The sequence below is a fragment of the Echinops telfairi genome, unplaced genomic scaffold, assembly GCF_000313985.2.
Source record: "Echinops telfairi isolate 266 unplaced genomic scaffold, ASM31398v2 ScPeMD7_11;HRSCAF=52, whole genome shotgun sequence".
Taxonomy (NCBI): domain Eukaryota; kingdom Metazoa; phylum Chordata; class Mammalia; order Afrosoricida; family Tenrecidae; genus Echinops; species Echinops telfairi.
In genome coordinates this window covers 39,439,787-39,459,717 of record NW_022103908.1, presented here as the reverse complement: position 1 = coordinate 39,459,717, position 19,931 = coordinate 39,439,787, and the positions used below count along the sequence as shown (strand labels likewise).

At 41.4% G+C, this 19,931-nt stretch overlaps 1 protein-coding gene across 1 annotated transcript in view; it reads left to right on the top strand.

Moving 5' to 3' along the window:
• Positions 1-6,565: 6,565 nt before the first annotated feature.
• The window catches only part of BUB1 (BUB1 mitotic checkpoint serine/threonine kinase), a 57,486-nt gene continuing 44,120 nt past the window's right edge, over positions 6,566-19,931 (top strand). The window contains exons 1-4 of the mRNA XM_045287121.1: positions 6,566-6,641; positions 17,081-17,140; positions 17,217-17,355; positions 18,046-18,242. Of these exons, the coding sequence (XP_045143056.1) occupies positions 6,616-6,641; positions 17,081-17,140; positions 17,217-17,355; positions 18,046-18,242 (422 nt within the window). The 5' untranslated portion in view covers positions 6,566-6,615. The remainder of the gene's footprint in view (positions 6,642-17,080; positions 17,141-17,216; positions 17,356-18,045; positions 18,243-19,931) is intronic.

Genomic DNA, 19,931 nt, shown 5'->3' with positions numbered 1-19,931 from the left:
AGTTGAATTAGAACAAATAGGCTTTATCAAGCAGAAAAAAACCCAGCCTGGGCGAAGTCCCATAGTCCACAATGGCTGGGGGAGTCGCATTGCAGGCTACAGGGCTGCTGCTTATATGGACAGGTATGTCCGGGTTTCTGGAATGTAGGGTGTCTTCCTGGTTCCAGGTGTATTCGTGCCGGGTGCAGAATGGTGGGCAAGAACAAAGCGGGCACAGAGTCAAACGGGCCGTGCTGGGTGCAGAGTGGTGGGCAAGAACAAAGTGGGCACTGAGCCAAACGGGCTGTGCTGGGTGCAGAGTGGAGGGTCAAGAGCAAAGTGGGCACTGAGCCAAATGGGCTGTGCAGGTGCCGGGTGCAGAGCGGTAGGTCGAGAACAAAGCGGGCCATTAGCCAGCTCTGGTCTCCGTAGGTGTGTGTGGGAGATTCAAGGCTACTTGCTGCTAGCTGTTTCAGCTAGCTTTGGTCAGCTCCGCATGGGTTGGGGAGACTCAAGGTCACTTGTTGCTAGAAGCCAGCCTGGTATTGATCCAGCCATACAATTACTATATTAGCAAAGTATTGCAAGTTATATTACTATATTAGCTCATTACATTGTTGTTAACATTTTATGGTTGACAAACTGCTTCCTAAATGTGTTAGTCTGGGTGGACTAGAGAAACAAATCCAGAGACACTCATATGTGTATAAGAAAGAAATTTATGTAAAAGAGCAATTATATATTGAGAAAACATTCCAGCCCAGACCAGATCAAGTCCATAAATACAACATTAGCCCATATGTCTGATACCAATCTATAAATCCCTCTTCAGACTCAGGCAACACGTGCAATGACGCTGAATGTAGGAAGATCACAGGCCAGTGGGTAGAAAGTCTTGTGGATCCATTGGCAGTGGAAGCATCTCAACTCTGGCAGGGGTCTCCACGTGGATCCTCCATCTCCAGGGCTCTGGTTTCATCAGCATAGTCTATGTGTCTTGTCAACAAGAAGATGAAGCAGAGAGAGGGTGTCCCACCTCCAGGGAGGAAGATAGGAGTTCCCAGAATCCTCAGGAGAAGGCCATGCCCACACAGAGGCCTCATTGGCTATGACCTGATTGGCAGGCTAGACTCCACCCCTTTGCAGGTTGATGGGAGATTATTTAACTACCAGAGACCACCCCTTGTCAGCTTGACACTCTTATGCAACTCTTTAGCCATATCTAATTTTAAAACAAAACAATAACAAAATCATCTCTGTACCTAACAGGGTAAAACTAATTGCATGCAATTCAATATGTGTCAGCCTCATTTACACATATGTATAAACCTCTCCAGGCTTTGTTCCAAATAAAGTCAATTGCCTCAAGCCTCAAACATCTATAAGTGAACAAAACAAAAATATTCTATGCCTAACAATTGCAGTTAAATGAACACCTACACCATAATCCTATATATCTCCAATATAATCTCCTATATCTCCTATATATCTCCAATATAATCCTATAATCCTCCAAGTGGGGGATTATATTCCCCCACTTATAAAAGTTTATAGCCAGCCATTTCATGCCTTTATCTGCCCAATTTTGGGTATTGAATTTCTATACTGCCCACTTACATCAAACCAGTGCTCTGAGGAGACAATCATATTCTTTGATGTGAAGAACCTTCATTCCAGTTGGAACCTTGTGAAGTCCTCATCCATTAGCAAAGTCAAATCAGGACAGGCCATTCATAAAGTCAGCAGCAACATGCACCAGTTCACAGGCTGAAATAGCTTCTCTTCATCTGGTCGAGTTCTGGCCAACTCAATGTGGGCTGCCTCCCTTAGCCTCAACAGGGTGCCCATTGGCTGCCTGGCCTTTAGACCATAGGCCCCATCACAAATTCTCAACAACTCTAGCCTACCTTGTGCTAGGTCATGAACTTCAGACCAGTCAAGCTGTTCTAGTTTTCTCCTCTATTCCTGGTGAACCAGGTCCACAGGTGTCAGTGGCTAGATGCACCCTGTCTCTTTATTGCTGCATTTCTCTCCCTTCCACTCATCAAGTGGGTCCAGTTGGTCACCTAGCAAGCATGTCAGCCTTCCCACAGGCTCCCTTTAACAGTCCAGTCCTAGAGCGGAGCTTTCCTTCCAATGTTCCAAATTTTTCCAGCCTCAAGCACAAACGACTAGTTCAAAATTCAAAAAGGCCAAGAGTTTATTTTTACTTCAAGCTGTCAACAGTCCTCTAGGCAAGTCTCTTCACTTTCAAATGTCCGCAGCACTTAAACACTGGGTGTGGCTTATCCTTTCCAGCCTTATTTGTAGGTGTGTCCTAACCTATGTAGATTCCAATTTAAAGGCTGAAGGCAAGTAGACTCTCTATTTTTACTTCCCAATAATCATTTCTATCAATCATTATATCAATAACAATAGGCAGAAGAAAGCAGTCTATACCAGTACAGCCCAATCCTAAACTCAATTCTTAACAGTCAAGTTCAATCCTTATCTATCTTATCTCAATCCTTCTCTAAATTATTCCACTGATACAAAATATGGCCTTAGGCCTCTGGCTGCATTGCCTCAAGCCAGGGTCAGGCCTTCTATCAGCCATTTTGACCTTCTGTCTGCCATTTTTCACTAAGCAGTTCTGATATTAAAGGGGCGATTTCATCCCCTAAGCTCAAAATATACATGAATCACATTCCTTTTCACCATTTCACACAGGGATAACACAAAACAATAATCAAACAAACTAATAAAAACTGTAACTTCTCATACTCTCCAAAAAACAACCAGTTAAACTGCATGGCCATATCTGACCTCTGGCTAGCCAAAGAAGAAAACCACCATGAAGCAGGGGTCAAACAAGCACCCACTCTCCATCTTCATGATTTGTTTCTCTAGTACCCCACTCCTGGTACCAGAATGTGTTAGTATAGGTAGACTAGAGAAACAAATTCATGTACACTCATATATGTGTGAGAAAGAGCTTTATAAAAAAGAGCAACTGTATAATGAGAAAATATCCCAGCTCAGTCCAGATCAAGTCCGTAAGTCCAATGTTAGCCCATTTACCCGATACCAGTCTATACATTCCTCTTCTGACTCATGCAACACATGCGATGATGCTGAATGCAGGAAGACCAAAGGTCAGTGGGTGGAAAGTCTGTGCATCCAGTGGGGGTGGAAGCATCTCAGCACTGGTGTGGGTCTCCACATGGCCAATTCCAGCTCCAGGGCTCTGGCTCCATCAGTATAGCTCCATGGGCCTTGTCAACAGGAATGTCTCACAGTCTGTGTGTCCCACCACCAGGGAGTTGCCAGAATCCTCAGGAGAAGGTCATGACCACACAGAGGCCTTACTGGGTGTGACCTGATTGACATATGCTAGATTCCACCCCTTCGCAAGTTGAAAGATTACGTAACTACTACACCAGCTTTCTTCTCTGACATTCTGGTGTGGGTTTTGAGAAAAAAAGATGAAATTAAGGCAACAGTTATAACAAAAAACGAAAAGGAGAGATAGATGAATGAATAAAAGGCTATTCTTTAACAGGTTTTCAGATCATCCATGACGATTGTTTCAGTTGAACTACAGGCTTGCAGGGGAAAGATCAGAAGGGAGATTAGAAGGTACGTTGTCAAAGACACAGGTCACAATTAGCAAATATGTTGAAATTTATAAGATACTGGTCCTTTGGCATTTTCTGCTTATATTGATTTAAATAAATTGCCAGCCTTCTGAGACTAATAGATTTTACATGATGGGTCTTCTATCAAGATTTCCAAATCAATTACTAATTGAGTCACTACCAGACACAAAGCTGGAGTTGGTAAGATGAAGAAATCTTAATTCCTGTGACGGTCACTTAAACCTACTACTGGTCTAAAGCCCTCAGAGCAGGCATATTCTTGGCAGTATTGGATACTTGGGCAGACTAAAACTGATGGACAACCTGAAAAAAATGTGAAACATCGGGACTTTGAGAGCATCAAGACTTCCAGAAGTTGCTTTATAAAAAAAGTATTTAATTTAAGAGGCCTAAGGGAGCCAAATACTTAAATACACAATCTGTCCTTAAGAAGGAAGTCATCATCTGAAGAGCTCTTTATTCTTCACATGCATTGTCAAGGGGCCCTTGAAAATATCCTTAGAAGTAGAATGGGAAGTTATTGAGACCAAAGGGGAGAAAGACAAAACAGAAGGCGAAGTAACTCTTTTCCAACCCACTTATAGATAAGGAGCATCAACATATTACACCATCCTTCTTAGACCTCTGGACTCCTTTACAAATCTTTATTTTTTATTGTATGATTCTAGAGAACTTGGTCTTTAGAGCTCCTCAGAAATCTCACTGCCTGTAGCAATGATGAAACATACAATTTTCCTCTAGTTCCTAAATGCTTCCTCATGGTCCCATTCTACCTTACAAGTCTGACTAGACCAGAGGATGTACACTGGTACAGATAGGAACTGGAAACACAGGGAATCCAGGGTGGATGATCCCTTCAGGACCAGTGCTGAGAGTGGTGGTACCAGGAGGGGTGGAGGGATGGTGGGGTGGAAAGGGGGAACCGATTACAAGGATCTACATATAACCTCCTCCATGGGGGACGGACAACAGAAAAGTAGGTGAGGGAGATGTTGGACAGTGTAATACATTACAAAATAATAATTAATAAATTATCAAGGGTCCATGAAGGAGGGAGGAGTGGGGAGAGGGGGGTGGGGAAATGAGGAGCTGATACCAAGGGCTCAAGCAGAAAACAAATGTTTTGAGGATGATGGCAACAAATGTACAAATGTGCTAGACACAAGGGATGTATGTATGGATTGTGAAAAGAGTTATATGAGCCCCTGATAAAATGATTATTTTTTTAAAAATCTCACTGCCATCGTCAATGATGATTTATAGTTAAGAGTGTGTCTCCCAGACTGTAACTATTTACAGGGGTAGAAAGCCCAGTCTTTCTCCCTCAGAGATGCTGGTGGTTTCGAACTGACAACCTTGTGTATCACAGCCCAGCTCACAATCACTACACTACCAGGGCTCCAAGGCATACAAAAATGTTAAAAATTTTTCCTGCCTGCATGCTATCATCTACCTAGACTTTTCTGTTCTATTTTACCACAGGAATGTTGGGCACCCATGTGGGAGGAGGTCAGATTGCTGTCTCTAGCCACCACAGGGATGGGCCCCACTCCCCACTGTTAAACAATGGACAGGCCTGCAGTCATCTATTTGATTCCTGTAGGTGGGGTTTACACCCTACTGATAATGGTTCCTATGGAGACCCAGAGACCAGGTCAAAAGTAAAGCTGCCATCCTAATTCTAGGATCCGCCCATCTTGTCACATGTATACCCCAACCCCTCCTCTTCCTATTGCGTGTATGTCCCTAGACCACCCCCTCTCATTACTGAATAACCTATAGTACAACCCCTTCCTGTGACGCATGTCTTTACCTGTAATAAGTGGGCTTGCACGCCCCCAAAGGTATATAGGCCTGGGTTAGCAATAGAGATCTCTCTCTCCTCCTCGCACCTCTCTCTCTCTCTCTCTTTAGCTGATCCCGCCCTCCTCTCTTCCCCCTCTCCTCTCCTGTCCTCTCTCCCTTGTTCCCTTTCCCTTCCTCCTTCCCTTCCCCCTCCCTTACGTGGACCACCAAACTGGACTGAGGTGAGCAATGCTACCATGTAATGTGTCTGACTGCATCATTGTAATATCTCTTCTATCTCTCTTGCTCTCGATGAGTTTAATATAATATATATATATACATCTCAACCGTACAATTGTGCTTATTGAACCCGTGGGTAGTGGCGGTGGGGGCTGGCCCCCCTCCCTCCAAACTTTATACTACACAGCCACACAGCTTTTCAGAGGAGTTGGAAAAACAAAAAAATAAATAAATAAAAGAACCACAAAAGTACAAACCATTGCCTCCACATACCTTCACCGCTGCTCAACTGTCATCGTTAGAACAGGCCCTCACGGTGTGGAGTCACTAAGCCAAAACAAAATCCAGATTTATCAATGGGTTTTTTAAATCACAGGTGTTACTCACGCTCGGGCCTAAAGTCCCATCCCAACTCTTTGCCACAACTCTTCAGGACCTGAGACTAAGATTTTAGAGGTTTCAGCACTTGGAGAAGCTTAATAGAAAACGGCCGGAAATGGGTTGCATGTGTCTCCTAAACCACAGGAGCGCAGTTTCCCGAGCTCTGCGGTTTACATGATCTCTTCTGTCCCACAAATCGGAGTGCTTTCATCTCCAGAATCAATGATTCTCATGATATCTTTAAGAAAGGGGTCGAAGCGGCACATTTCCGACTCGGGTATTTGGAGTTAGTTATGTAAAACAGACGACCGTTAAACGCCTAAAATAAACCAAAAACAGCTCCTCCGCAGGCGCTCTTCGCTGGACGCACCACCGGGGACAAGGGGACTTGCAGCGACACGCCAGGGGGCGGGACCTGGTCGCTCGGCAACGGTTCGGCCAATCGGTCAGCGCCCTTAGAGCCGAGCCAATGGCCGGGCACGCCGCAAACGCTCGGCGCGCCAACTGCGGCTGCGCAGCAGGTTTGAATCGGCGGCGGGGCGTCGTTCTGTTGCTGGTGGGGTGACCGCTAGCTGGTCCCAGTCCTTCCGTCATGGATAACGAGGACAATGTCTTTCAGTAAGTGTCTGGAACGTGCGGAGGGCGCGACCCCGGGCTGCGGGCGGGTGAGGGTGCGGGGTTGGGACCCCTCGGATTCGGGCCTGGCCGACTGACGGCCCCCGCTCCAGCCTTGCCTCCCTTGGTACCAACCGCCTCCCTTTGGCCGTGGACTTCATCCCACGGCGGCCCGCCCTCCCCCAGGCCGAGCGCCTCTCGAGAGCCGTGGGGAGAGTTGGCGACCCGGGAGCCGCGGCCAAGAACCCAGCCCCGCCCTCGTCCGGGCCGCGACCTCAGGGACAGTTGGGGCGGGGCGGGTTCCGGCCTTCCTGAGGCGGCGGAACTCTTCGCTTAGTCTCGGTGTGGAACCCCTCTGGGCGGACCGCCCAAGTGAAAGAAACAGGCCTGACCTAACAGAAAATCTATTGACCCCAAATCCTACCGAATACCTCTTACTCACAATCCCACGGTCCACTTTAAAGCGTTTTGAAGACAGTGCGCCTTTAAGGGAAAAAAGCTTTGCTGCTGCTTTGGTCATTTGTTCCAACCTGCCAATCATTTTACAGGTTTCTTGCCCCTGTTTTATTATTAGTAGTATTAGTAGTAGTAGTAGTAGTAGTAGTACTTAGATGATCTATCCAGATTGCGTTTCGAAATAATTTACAGCAGTTAAATCAAACGTGTACGACAAAAAAATCAAACTGGTTAGATTTATCCCAGTTCCTTGGCAGAATCCTCGCCTTCCGCGTGGAGACCCGGTTCGGTTCAGGTGTGCGGCATCCGCTCCCCCGTCAGTGGAGGCGTGTGTGTCGCTATGATGCTGAATCAACTTTCAGCAGAGCTCTGCACTTGGACCCACTGCTAATGAAAAACCGTTGAACACTGTGCACCCACCATGGCCCTGCCCACCTTCAGTGCCCTGGTGATGCAGGTCCCAGCAGCCCTTCTGCTGTGCAGGGGCATCTCAGGGCACGGATTGAGCATACTCCGGTCCTGCTTACAAGAATAAATCTTTATTGTTCTCAACGTGGTGGGTGAGAAATTGGATCTCAGGGAGGTAAACTGCTACAATGAGAGGTTGAACATCCTTTTGTGTTGGAAAGCCACTTATTTCTATGATTTTCCTGAAAAATGGCTTTTCATGCCGTTTTCCCTTTTTAAAGTTGGGTTGACCCTAAAACCCAATTTTGAGAAACCCCTTTGCAACCCCAGGTTTTATTGGGTTTTTTTGACTCTGCTTGGTGGGTTTTGTTGTTCTATGTTTGGGTTTTTGGTTTTTTTTGTTGTTTTTATTTCCAGTAACCACTGCCACCCAGTTGATTCTAGCTCATCGTCACCCTACAAGATAGAGTAGAGCTCCAGGGGGGTTCTCAGGCTGTAAGTCTTTAGAGGAGCAGGCAGCCTGATTTTTCTCATAAGCCCAACTATTTCTGCATGTAAATCTAGTGATATTGATTTCCTTCTCCCAGTAATGCAACTCTAATCACCCTCCTTTTCTGAGTTGATCCTCCACCATGAGGTCCCTTATCTAATCTTTCAAATTGCTTTTATCACTTTGTTCCCATTTAGGTAGTTCTTAAAAGAGCATAATGCTTGTGTTAGACAGGGTTCTCTAGAGATAAAACCAAATTGCTGATAATTTAATATATTTATTTATAAAGATAATTAGATATATAACAAGAAATGAACTGTTGAATCATATACAGATAAATATATAATACAAGAAATAAACAGTTAAATTATAAAGCACTACAAATGGCTCACTGCAACTCACTCCCATGAGAGAGAGTTGTGAGAGACTAGATCTTCCTCTATTTATAGAGCCTGGCTATGTCAGCACAGCAGCCAATCAGAAGGCTGGTCACCAACTGCCAGCCAGGTCACCAACTGCCAGTCCCCAGCTCTGGAGATGTCTTAAAGGGACCTCAACTTACAGCGACACAGTCCACAGGCTAGGCGTCCCACAGGTAGTGTAGCCTTTAAATTGAGGCACAGGGCAAGCAAGGCAGCTAGCTACACACTGGTCCAATGATCAAAGAGCGAGAGACAAGAAAGGCGAGACTCACCAAGCCATATATCGCTCTGCCCTTCAGTTAATCCCACTTGAGTTTATCGGCCGGGCTGGCACAATAAACTATCTCAATGTTCAAGACAGATATTTATATTAGTTAAGCTAAATAAACTAATGTTTGACTTTAAGATTATAGACTGCAATACATAAATTGTTGACTTGTACTGATAAAATTGTATTGGGCAGAACTTTCAATAACATTTATTCTGTGTTAAGTCCAGGTAGACTAGAGAAACAAATCTCATATGTTTATGAGAAAGAGGTTTATATGCAAGAGCAGTTGGAATATTGAGGAAACATCCCAGCCCAGTCCAGATCAAGTCCCTAAGTCCAATATTACCCCATATGTTCGATACCAATCTTTAAAGTCCTCTTTAGACTTATGAAATACATGCAATAACACCGAGTACAGGGTGATCACAGGCCAGTGGGTAGAAAGATCCACGGTGTTGTAAGCATCTCAGTGCTGGCAGGGTCTCCATGTGGCTTCTCCAGCACCAGGGCTGCATCAGGTAGGTCCATGTGGCTTCTCAGGGATGTCTCACAGCAAGTCAGCTTTGTGTCTTGTCTGTAGAGTGTCTCCAAGGGAGTGAGCAGAGAGCGAGAGGTGTCTCCTGCCTCCAAGGAGAAAAATACATTTCCCAGAATTCTCAGGAGGTCATGCCCACACAGAGGCCTCATTGGCTATCACCTGATTGACAGACTAGACTCTACCCCTTACTCTTAATCATCTCATGTCTGAAATTGACACCAGATAATCAACTACCACAATTCACAAAGACAGAACCATGCCTACCAGATTAATAATATGTCATAAGAAAGCAAGAAGGACATTAAAATAGTAAATATATGGTACTACAGGGCCACCATTCATTGGGCACCCACAAAGCAAGAGATCTAAACCACAGTCCAACGACTGCTAGTTCCCTAACCTTGTGATTGCAGTCATCTGCTTCTCACATTAGGGTATTTCAACATTGAGTACAAGGGTGTATACCAGTTCCTTAAATCTGCTACAAGTAAGTTTGAGGTAAAGTCCAGTCCACTTAGTGGGGTTTCCACATCGAATCTGTGTAGCATGGCCTTCTGAAAGACGGTTTGTACCTCAAAAAGACAGAGTAGAAGCCCTAATGGTGTAGTGTTTACCAGTTGGTCTGCAATCCACGTGGCTGGCAGTTCGAAAGCAACAGCAGCTCCACAGGAGAAAGATGGGGCTTTCAATTCCCATAAACAGTTACTGTCTCCGAAACCCATTAAGGGTTACCATGACTCAGCATTGACTCAATGGCCTTGAGTTTGGAGTTTTTTGGGAAGTCTCAGAAGTCTATAACAAATGACTGGGTCACCAAGGGGTACATAGATACTAGGTCAAAAGTGTCCAATTAGGAATGTAGTAGCAGGTGTATTACTTCCTTGGGTTCTATATAAGTTGTTAAATATAGGTTGCTCCTCCCAGCTTACCCACCAACAGAAATATAATTGCCTTCTGGGAGACATACATGCCTCCCTCCTCACATCTTGACTTGAATTTCCAGCAAGGTGATTTGAGGTAACCTTAGCCTAGTGTTGCCTGAAAGTAAGTGAAAGGTCTTCTCCCTCTCCCTTCTTGATAAGCTGATTCCAGCTGAGGTGAGGTCTCCTCTGTCAAAGTGGTTTTAAGATGTACTTATAAAGGGGGTGATAAGATACAGTTCACATGAGGGAGGGGGGAGCTGGGAGGGAGGAGAAAAATGAGGACCTAATGTCGGGGGTTTAAGTGGAGAGAAAATGTTTTGAGAATGATGTACAAATGCACTTTACACAATTGATGTGTGTATGGATTGTGATAAGAGTTGTATGAGCCCCTAATAAAATGTTAAAATAAAATAGAAAAAAAAAATATGGTTCATGGGCTCTAGGCAGGCTCAATACCTTGTTGCATGGGAGACCAGATTAGATTACATGACCTGAGAGCAGAAGCCTGCCTTTTTCTTGGTGTTTACCTTTAAAGTAGTGGATTCATGCAATGTTTTCCCTTTTGTGATTGACTAATTTCACTCAGCATAATGGTTCCCAGGTCCTTCCATGTCATGAAGTGTTTCATGGTTTCAACGCTGTTTATTTAGAGATGCATAGTATTATACTGTGTGTATGTACCAGAGTTAATTTATCCATTCTCCTGATTGGCAGTTAGGCTATTTCCAGCTTCTTGCTATTGTGAATTGTGCTGCAATGAACATGGGAGATCATACGTCTGTTTGTGTTCTGACTCTTATTTCTTTGGGGTATATGTCCAGCAAAAGTATACTAGACTTTGGTATTTGTATTCCTGATTGTTTTAGGTAGTGCCATGTGGTTGTACATACTTTGTAAGCCCAAAAGCAGTATGGTAAAGTTCCAATCTCTCCACACCTTCTCCATCGTTTGTTGTTCTGGTTTTATTTTCCATTGCCTATCCTGTGGGTATAAGGTGATACCTCATCATTGTTTTGATTTGCATCTCTTTGATGACTAGCCATTCAAGTGTTGTCTTTTGTGAATTGTATATTCATGTTTTTACCCTATCTTTTAATAAGATTACTTCTTTTCTACTTATTCAGGTGTGACAGAATTTTGTAGATTTTAGTAACTAATCCCTTATTGTGCTATTGCTAGAGATTTTGTGCATAAGTATATTATTGTTAATAGGTCCCAGCCATCTATTTTGCCTTCCACTGTGTGTGTTTCCTTTATTATATTTGGTAGTCTGTGTATGCCCTGCAAAAGGGCCCTTAAATTTGTCCAGATTTTCTCATTGATGATCCTAATCCATCGTGAGTTCTTTTTTGATGATCTCCATCTTGAGTTCGTTTTTTTGTGCATGGGGTGAGGTGTGGGATCTATTTCATTCTTCTGCAGATGGAGATCAAATTTTTCCAGCACCATTTGTGAAAGAGAATGTTTCTTTCCCATTTAATGCTTTTTGCTTTTTTTGTTGAAAATCAGTTGCCTGTAGGTGGATTGTTTTATTACTAGGTTTTCGGTACTATTCACTAGTCTATGTATCATTGTACCAGTACCAGGCTGTTTTGACTACTGTGAATGTGTAGTAAGTTTATGGGTCAGGTAGTGTGGGGGGAGGCCAGATAACTTCTGCCAGACCGCTGTCTAGTCCCACCACAGTGGTGGGCCTGCTCCCTGCTGCTGGAGACAATGGATTACCTCTCTCTGAAGCTTGGTTCCTGTAGGAGGAGTTCACATCCTACTGATAAAGGTTCCTATGGAGACCCAGGAACAGGTCAAAGTTAAACTGCCATCCTAAATCTAGGATCCGCCCATCTTGTCACATGTATACCCCCAATCCCTACTCTTCCTATTGCATTTGTGTCCCTAGACCACTCCCTCTCATTACTGTGTAACCTATAGTGCAATCCCTTCCTGTGACGTATGCCTTTATCTGTAATTAGTGGGCTGGCACGGCCCCCAAAAGGTATATAGGCGTGGGTCAGCATTAGAGAAGTCTCTCTCGGGCCTCTCTCCCGCTGGGCTCTCATTTGTCGCTCCCCTCTTCCCCCTCTCCTCTCCTGTCCTCTCTCCCTTGTTCCCTTGCCTTCCTTCCCTTCCCCCTCTCTCCATGTGGACCACCAAGCTGGGCTGAGGTTTGCAATGCTACCATGTAATGTGTGTGACTGCATCATTGTAATATCTCTTCTATCACTCATACTCTCGGTGACTTTAATATAATACTTATATACCTCAACCGTACAGTTGTGCTTACTGAACCCGTGGGTAGTAGTAGCGGTGGGGGGCTGGCTCTCCCATCCTCCCCAAATAATCCTACAAGGTAGTAGTGCAAAGTACAAGGCGGCCTACTTTATTCTATTTTTCAGAATTTCTTTGCTTTTCTTGGGCCTCTTCCCTCTACATATGAAGTTATTAATTAGTTTTTTCATTTCTTTAAAAAATGAACTTGGGATTTGGATAGGAATTGAGTTGTGATTGTAGATTGCTTTAGGTAATATTGACATTTTTAGAATATATTCTCCCATTTTATGGAGGTCTCTTGGTTTCTTGTAATAATGTTCTGTAGTTTTCTGTGTACAGTATAGGTCTTTTGCTTCTTTGGTTAGGTTTGTTCCTAAGTATATAAACTTTTGTATGGCTATTATAAATGGCATTGTTTTCTTGATGTCTCTTCACCAGTGTATAGGAATTCGATTGATTTCTACTTGTTCATCTTGTACCCTGCTATACTAAATTCCTCAATGGTTTACAACACTCTTTTTGTGGAGTCTTTGAGAGTCTTTCTATATAAAATCATATTGTCTACAAAGAGCAAGGGCTTCACTTCTCCTTTGCCCAATTTCATTTCTTTGACTTAATTTTGTTGTCTACTGATTCTGGCTAAGATATCCTGTATAAGAGTGGTGATACTGGGCTAGATAGTTTATCTAGTTCTCATTTTCAGGTGAAAGTTTTCCATTTTTCCCCATTGAGTGTGATATTGGCCTGATGGATTTTTATATGTGTCCTTTCTTATGTTGAGAAATGTCTTTTCTATTCCTGTTTTATTGAGTGTTCATTTTAGAATAGGAGTAGGTAATTGTCAAATGCTTTTTCTGCATCGATCAATATGATTATGTAGTTCTTATTCTTTGTCTTGTTTATATGGTAGATTACATTTATTGTTTATCTAATGATTAACTATAAATGCAAAAATTCTCAATAAAATTCTCACCAATAGAATCCTACTTGGTCATTATTTTTTTTTAATGTTGTTGAATTCTATTGGCCAGAATTTTGTTGAGAAAATTGGCATTTATTTTCATGCAGGATATTGGTCTGTAGTTTTCTGTTCTCACAGAGTCTTTGCTTGGTTTGGGTATCAAGGTTATGCTGGCATCATAGAATGATTTTGAGAGTTTACTGTCCCTTTTGTATTCTGGAATAGTCTGTGTGACAGCTCTTCCTTCCCCTGTGAAGCCATCTGACCTTTTCTTGATTGGAAGTTTATTGATAACCTCTATTTTTTTTTCTTTTTTAACATTTTATTAGGGGCTCATACAACTGTTATCTCAATCCATACACACATCAATTGTGTAAAGCGCATTTGTACATCGTTTCTCAAAACATTTTCTCTCCATTTAAACCCCCGACATTGGGTTTTTTTTTTTTTTGGTGTGGTTCTCTTCAGGTGTCTTACATGCTTTGATTTGGGTAGAGTTGTATATCTAGGTATTGTTCATTTCTTCTAGATTATCAAACATGTTCAGGCTTTTGAAGTATTGTGTGACTATTCTTTTTATTCACTTGGATCTGTTGTGATGTCACCCTTTTCATCTCTAATTCTACATAGTTGCATCTTCCCTTTTTTTCTTTGTTAAGTTTGTCAGCAGTTTATAAATTTTGTTAATCCTTTCAAAAACCAACTTCTTGTCTTATTGGTTTTTTTCATTGGTTGTCTGTTTTCCACTTCATTTATTTCTGCTTTAACCTCTTGTTTGGAGGGTTTATATTGTTCCCTTTGTTCTAGCTGTTGAGGTGCTTTGTTAAGGTGCTGATTTTGAATCTCTTCTCCTCTCATATGTGCATTGATTGCTATAAATTGCCTTCTTAAAACTGCTTTTGCTGTGTCCCAAAGGCTTTGGTATGTGTTATCGTTGGTGATAGTTGGATGATTTTATGTGAACTATACACTTCTGTCTAAACCTGTCAATTATGTGGTAGCTTGATGATACCTCCTATAGTGTGTAAACTTTTATGAGAACGAAGGACTCTGGGAATTGCTTTCTCTCTACCACTTTGTCTTCTTCCTTACTGGGACTTCACAGACTGTCTGCTTCCGGGGGTGGCCCCATGTGGGCCATCTGACCCTGATAGAGGTGAGTACCTTGCCATGCTTCTATCTTAGATCCATGTGACTCTGCAACCACTGATTTGTGACCTTCTGCTTCCCAGTTCACCACTCTGTGTCATCAGCATGTGACTACATGGAGCTGAAAAGGGACTTATTTATTAGCATTGGACTAAGGGACTTGAGTTGGACTTGGCTATGATGCATTCTTGATATATAAGGACATAATGATTTAAAGCTCTTTCTGATATGTTTATGAGTGTCCTGGATTTGTTTCTCTAGTCAACCTGGCCTAACACATCATTCTCATTTGTTTCAAGGAATAGTTTCATTTCATCCCCTATTTGATCTACTATCCAGTTGTTTTTAAGTAATATGCTATTCAGTGTCAATCTATTTATCTTTATATTCCAATTCTTTTCTATTGTTCATTTCCAGTTTTATAGCATTGTGATCTGAGAAAATGGATTTTAGAATATCAGTGTTTTTTAATTTGTTGAAGTTTGCTTTGTAGCCTAATGTGTGCTCTATTCTAAAGTGTATGCTGTGTGCGCTGGAGAAGAATGTACACCGTGTGATTAAGAAACTGAAGAATTCTACCAATGCCTTCTGTCAGAAATTGATCAAACATGCAATCAAGATGCATTAATCATTATTGGAAGTCAGAATGCAAAAAGTCAGAAACAAAGTGGAAGTAAGTTGGAAAATATGGTCTTGATGATATAAATGAAATGGACAATCACATGATAGAATTTTGCAAGACCAAAGACTTGTTTCTAGCAAAGACCTTTTTGCAACAATACAAATGGTGACTATACACACATGTACTTCTGTAGATGGAATACACAAAAATCAATTTGAGTACATCTATGGGAAGAGATGATGGAGAAGCTCAATATCAGCAGCTAAAACCAGACTCAAGGGGCTGACTATGGAACAGAGAATCAGTTGCCCATATGTAAGTTCAGGATAAAGCTGAAGTAAATTGAAACAAGTTCACAAGAGCTACAGTATGATCTTGAGTATATTTTACCTGACTTTCCAAAACATCCCAAGAACAGATTTGTTGCATTGAACATTAGTGATAAAGGACCTGATAAGCTATGGGATGACATCAAGAACATCATACATGAGGAAACCAAAGAATCATTAAAAAGACAAGAAAGAAAAGATCAAAGTGGATGTCAAAAGAGGATCTGAAACTTGCTCTTAGTCATAGAGTCGCTAAGGCAAATGGAAGAAATGATGAAGAGCTGAACAGAAAATTTAAAATATACAAACTTTCTATGGGAAAAAATGTTGACCAATCGAGGATGCACCAAAAGAAGATGAAAAGAATACAAAGAGTCACTACCAAAAATATCTAATTGACATTCAGCCATTTCAAGAGATAGCATGTGATCAAGAACCAATGATGCTGAGGGGAGGAGTCCAAGCTGCACTGAAAGTACTAGCCAAAAACAGGGCTCCAGGATTGATGGAATACCAATTGAGATGTTTTAACAAGCTAATGAAGTACTGGAAGCACTCAATGGTCTATGCCAGGAAATTTGGAAGACAGCTAGTTAACGAACTGACAGGAAAAGATACTTTTTGTACCCATCCCCAAAATTAAAAGAAGGTGACCCAATAGAATGTTCAAATTATAGAACAACATCATTGATATCACATGTGAGTTAAATTTTACTGAAGATCATTCACGAACAGTTGCAACAGTACATTGACAGGGTGCCAAAGGTTCAGGCCAGATTCAGAGGAGGATATGAAACAAGAAATGTCATTGATGATGTCAAATAGATGTTGACTGAAAGGAGAGAATACCAGAAAAATGTTACTTGTGTTTCATTGACTTATGCAAAGGCATTCAAATGTGTGGGTCATAACAAAGTGGGAATTCCAGAACACTTCATTGTGCTCATGAAGAACTTGTACATGGATCAGGGAGCAGTTTTGCCAACAGAACAAGGGAATACTGCATGATTTAAAATCAGGAAAGGTGTGTGTTAGGATTGTATCTTCTCACCATACTTATTCAATCTGTATGCTGAGCAAATAGTCCTAGAAACTGGACTATATGAAGAAGAAAGTTTGGGATACTGCCATTTTTTGTTTTTCCTCGGGGGCGCTGTGTTTTATTCAGGCCTAAAAAGCAAACTGTTATTTGGAAACCCTGGGCTATCTCACAGCGATTCAGAAGTCCTCTGTGAATCTTGTACTTGTCAATGTCAACTGTATTTGTACTTGTCAGTGCTAAACCTTGATCACACCATTGGGGTGAGAAGCAAACTATTGACAGTGTCCCTCATGATGGTAGTAGCAACTGGAACATCAGGGGGCAGAGACTCATGGAGATAAAGCTGGAGACCCTCTTCAGTACCCTCTCAGCCACGTCCTAGGGCTAATCTCAGGAGCGCTGGGTCTTCTTTCCATTTCGAAAAACTTACATTCTTATGTCCCATTTGAATTAAGATTTCTATTTCAAGGTTTATAAATGATACATGCTTTATGAAATGAAATGTATTTCTATTTTTAGAGTCTATCACTAATGTTCCATGTGCATGTTTGTCTCTCTCCTAGGATGTTTGAAGCCCATATGCAGAACTACAAGGGCGATGACCCACTTGGTGAATGGGAAAGGTTAGCATTTAGTTTATCTTATTCCTATAAACAAACGATGCTGTTTTGAAATTTGACATTATCGATGTTTTTCTAGTTATATGCGGTGGGTAGAAGAGAATTTTCCTGAGAATAAAGAATACTTGGCAGCATTATTAGAACAGTTAATGAAGACGTTTTTAGAAAGGAAGAATTATCACAATGACCCAAGATTCATCCATTACTGTCTAAAATTTGTAAGTATACTTTCATATGTCTAATCAAATCTATAATCGCATTAAACCTTTGCTTCCTTGCCCCACTTAGATTTTAAGATTATTTTACTATTTTAAAAAATTGCTTTCAAATTAATCCCAACTCATGGCAGCCCCATGTGTTATAGAATAGAACTGTGCTACATAGGAGAGTGGCAGAGTAAGTAAACCTTCTCAGCTAATTAGAAGGATTCTGGGGCTAAATTAAGTTCATTGTGAATAATTAATGGCCTATTAACTCAGAAACTATAAAGAGAACATGCCCCCAGTTTAGGGCTTGAAAGATTTGGTCTCAGTAACCTGAGAATAAAGCCTTAAGGTCTTGTGAGCTGTAATAATCATGAATGGAATGAAACCGAAAAACATGGATTTGTTCACTAAATTACAAAAACTAAGATGGGAGGTACCCCATAGAGCTTAATAAAGTTCAACTTAAGACAAAATAAATACCTTAGTTAAGAAATTGATATGGAATGCACTGCCTTGAGAAAGACTATGGGTAATTTTCAGGATGTTGCATGTCAAGGATAGGAAGGCATCTCACCTTTAAGAAACATGCATCCTCCTTCATTTCAGAGGCATTTGCGGAAACTGAACTTTGGGGCTGAATGAACCCTGGACCAGATGTAAAACAGATTTTCTTTGTTTTTCTCCCTGTTTGGCCTCCCATAGGCTGAGTACAACAGCGACCGTCATCAGTTTTTTGAGTTTCTGTACAACCAAGGGATTGGGACCCTGTCATCCCCTCTATACATCGCCTGGGCCGGGCATCTGGAAAACCAGGGAGAGCTGCCGCATGCCAGTGCTGTTTTTCGGAGAGGACTTCAAAACAAGGCTGAACCTAGAGAACTACTACAACAACAGCACAGGTGCTTCTAAGAGAGACTCCTGCTTTGTCATGTGATGCTTGCTCCGAATTTCTTTTTTTTAATTGTCATCTCTTTGTATAGGGAAATTCTCAATGTGGAAAATCTAGATAATACAGGCAGATGTAAAGAAATAGAAACCACCAAGGAATATTACTGTTAACATTTCCACACATTTCCTTTCAGTATTGTTTCCTACACCTGTTATGTGAGTCTTTGTGTTTCTATTTTAAACAGTAAATCTTACCAGAAGTCTGGGTCTATACACTGAATTTCACACTACTTTTAAGAAAAAAGAGCTTTTATACTACTTAGACAATGGTTGTGGAATCTGTCAGTTACATACTCTCCTATGACATTTAAGTTATTGCCAACATTTTGATTTTTAATTTTTATAGAGAATGACATAACTTTGACTTTTCCCCCCAATATTCTTTTTCTGTGGTTAAATACACTTCATTGAAAAAAATTTGCAAGTACTAAAAACTAAAGAAAAAGAAGAAACTTTTTGGCATTATTTTGTGTGTGCTTGTTACAGGTTTGCAAGCATCCTTTATGTGCATAGGCAGCTTTGTATCAAAGTCATATTTTTAATGAAAGACTTTTCCAAAGTAGTTGCTATTTTTATATAATTCTTATGGATAGATTCTCAGACTTGAAACTCTTAAGTCAAGAGTGTATGGAGAGTTTTAAGAATTCTGGTCCATTTAGCCAAACTACCAATTCAAAAGGTTATGCAGTGTTTTACTTTCCCCCTCACTAGCATTACACCAAAATCCATTGCCATTGAGTCAGTTATGACTCTTAGCAACCCCATATAGGGTTTCTGAGATGGTAAATCTCTACAAGAGCAGATACCTTCAACTCTGCCCTGGGTTACAGCTCTTGATTTGATCCATCAACCTTGTATTAGTAGCCAACACTTATCCACAGGATTGCCAGGACTCACTGCACTCGTTACCAGCACAGTTAATATCACATTTATTTATTTATTTATTTATATAGTATCATTTTTTTTTCCAACTTTGTCACAGTACTCATGCTTTCTAAACTGTTTTATGAGAAACTTCAAACATTGATTAAGAAAGAAAAACTACTATCATGAACCTCCATTTACCAATCCCCTACTTTTTGTAGGAGATTATTGACATTTTGCTTTGATCATAATTTTTCTATGCTAAAGATTTTTTTTTTTTGGATCATTTTATTGGGGGCTTGTACAACTCTTATCACAATCCATACATACATCCATTGAGTCAAGTACATTTGTACATTTGTTGCATCATCATTCTCAAAGCATGTTCTTTCTACTTGAGCCCTTGGTATCAACTCCTCATTTTTTCTCCCTCCCTTCCCTCTCTCACAAACCCTTGATAATTTATAAATTATTATTATTTTGTCATGTCTTACACAGTTTGATGTCTCCCTTTACCCACTTTTCTGTTGTCCGTCCCTCAGAGAGGAGGTTATATGTAGATCATTGTGATCTGTTCCCCCCTTCTCCCCCACCTTACCCTTACCCTCTTGGCATGGCTACTCTCATTATTGATCTTTTTTTTTTTTCTTTTTTTAAGTACTTTTAAAAAAAATCATTTTACTGGGGGCTCATACAACTATTATCACAATCCATACATACATCAATTGTATGAAGCACCTTTGTTCATTGCTATCCCCATCCTCCTCATTTGCTCT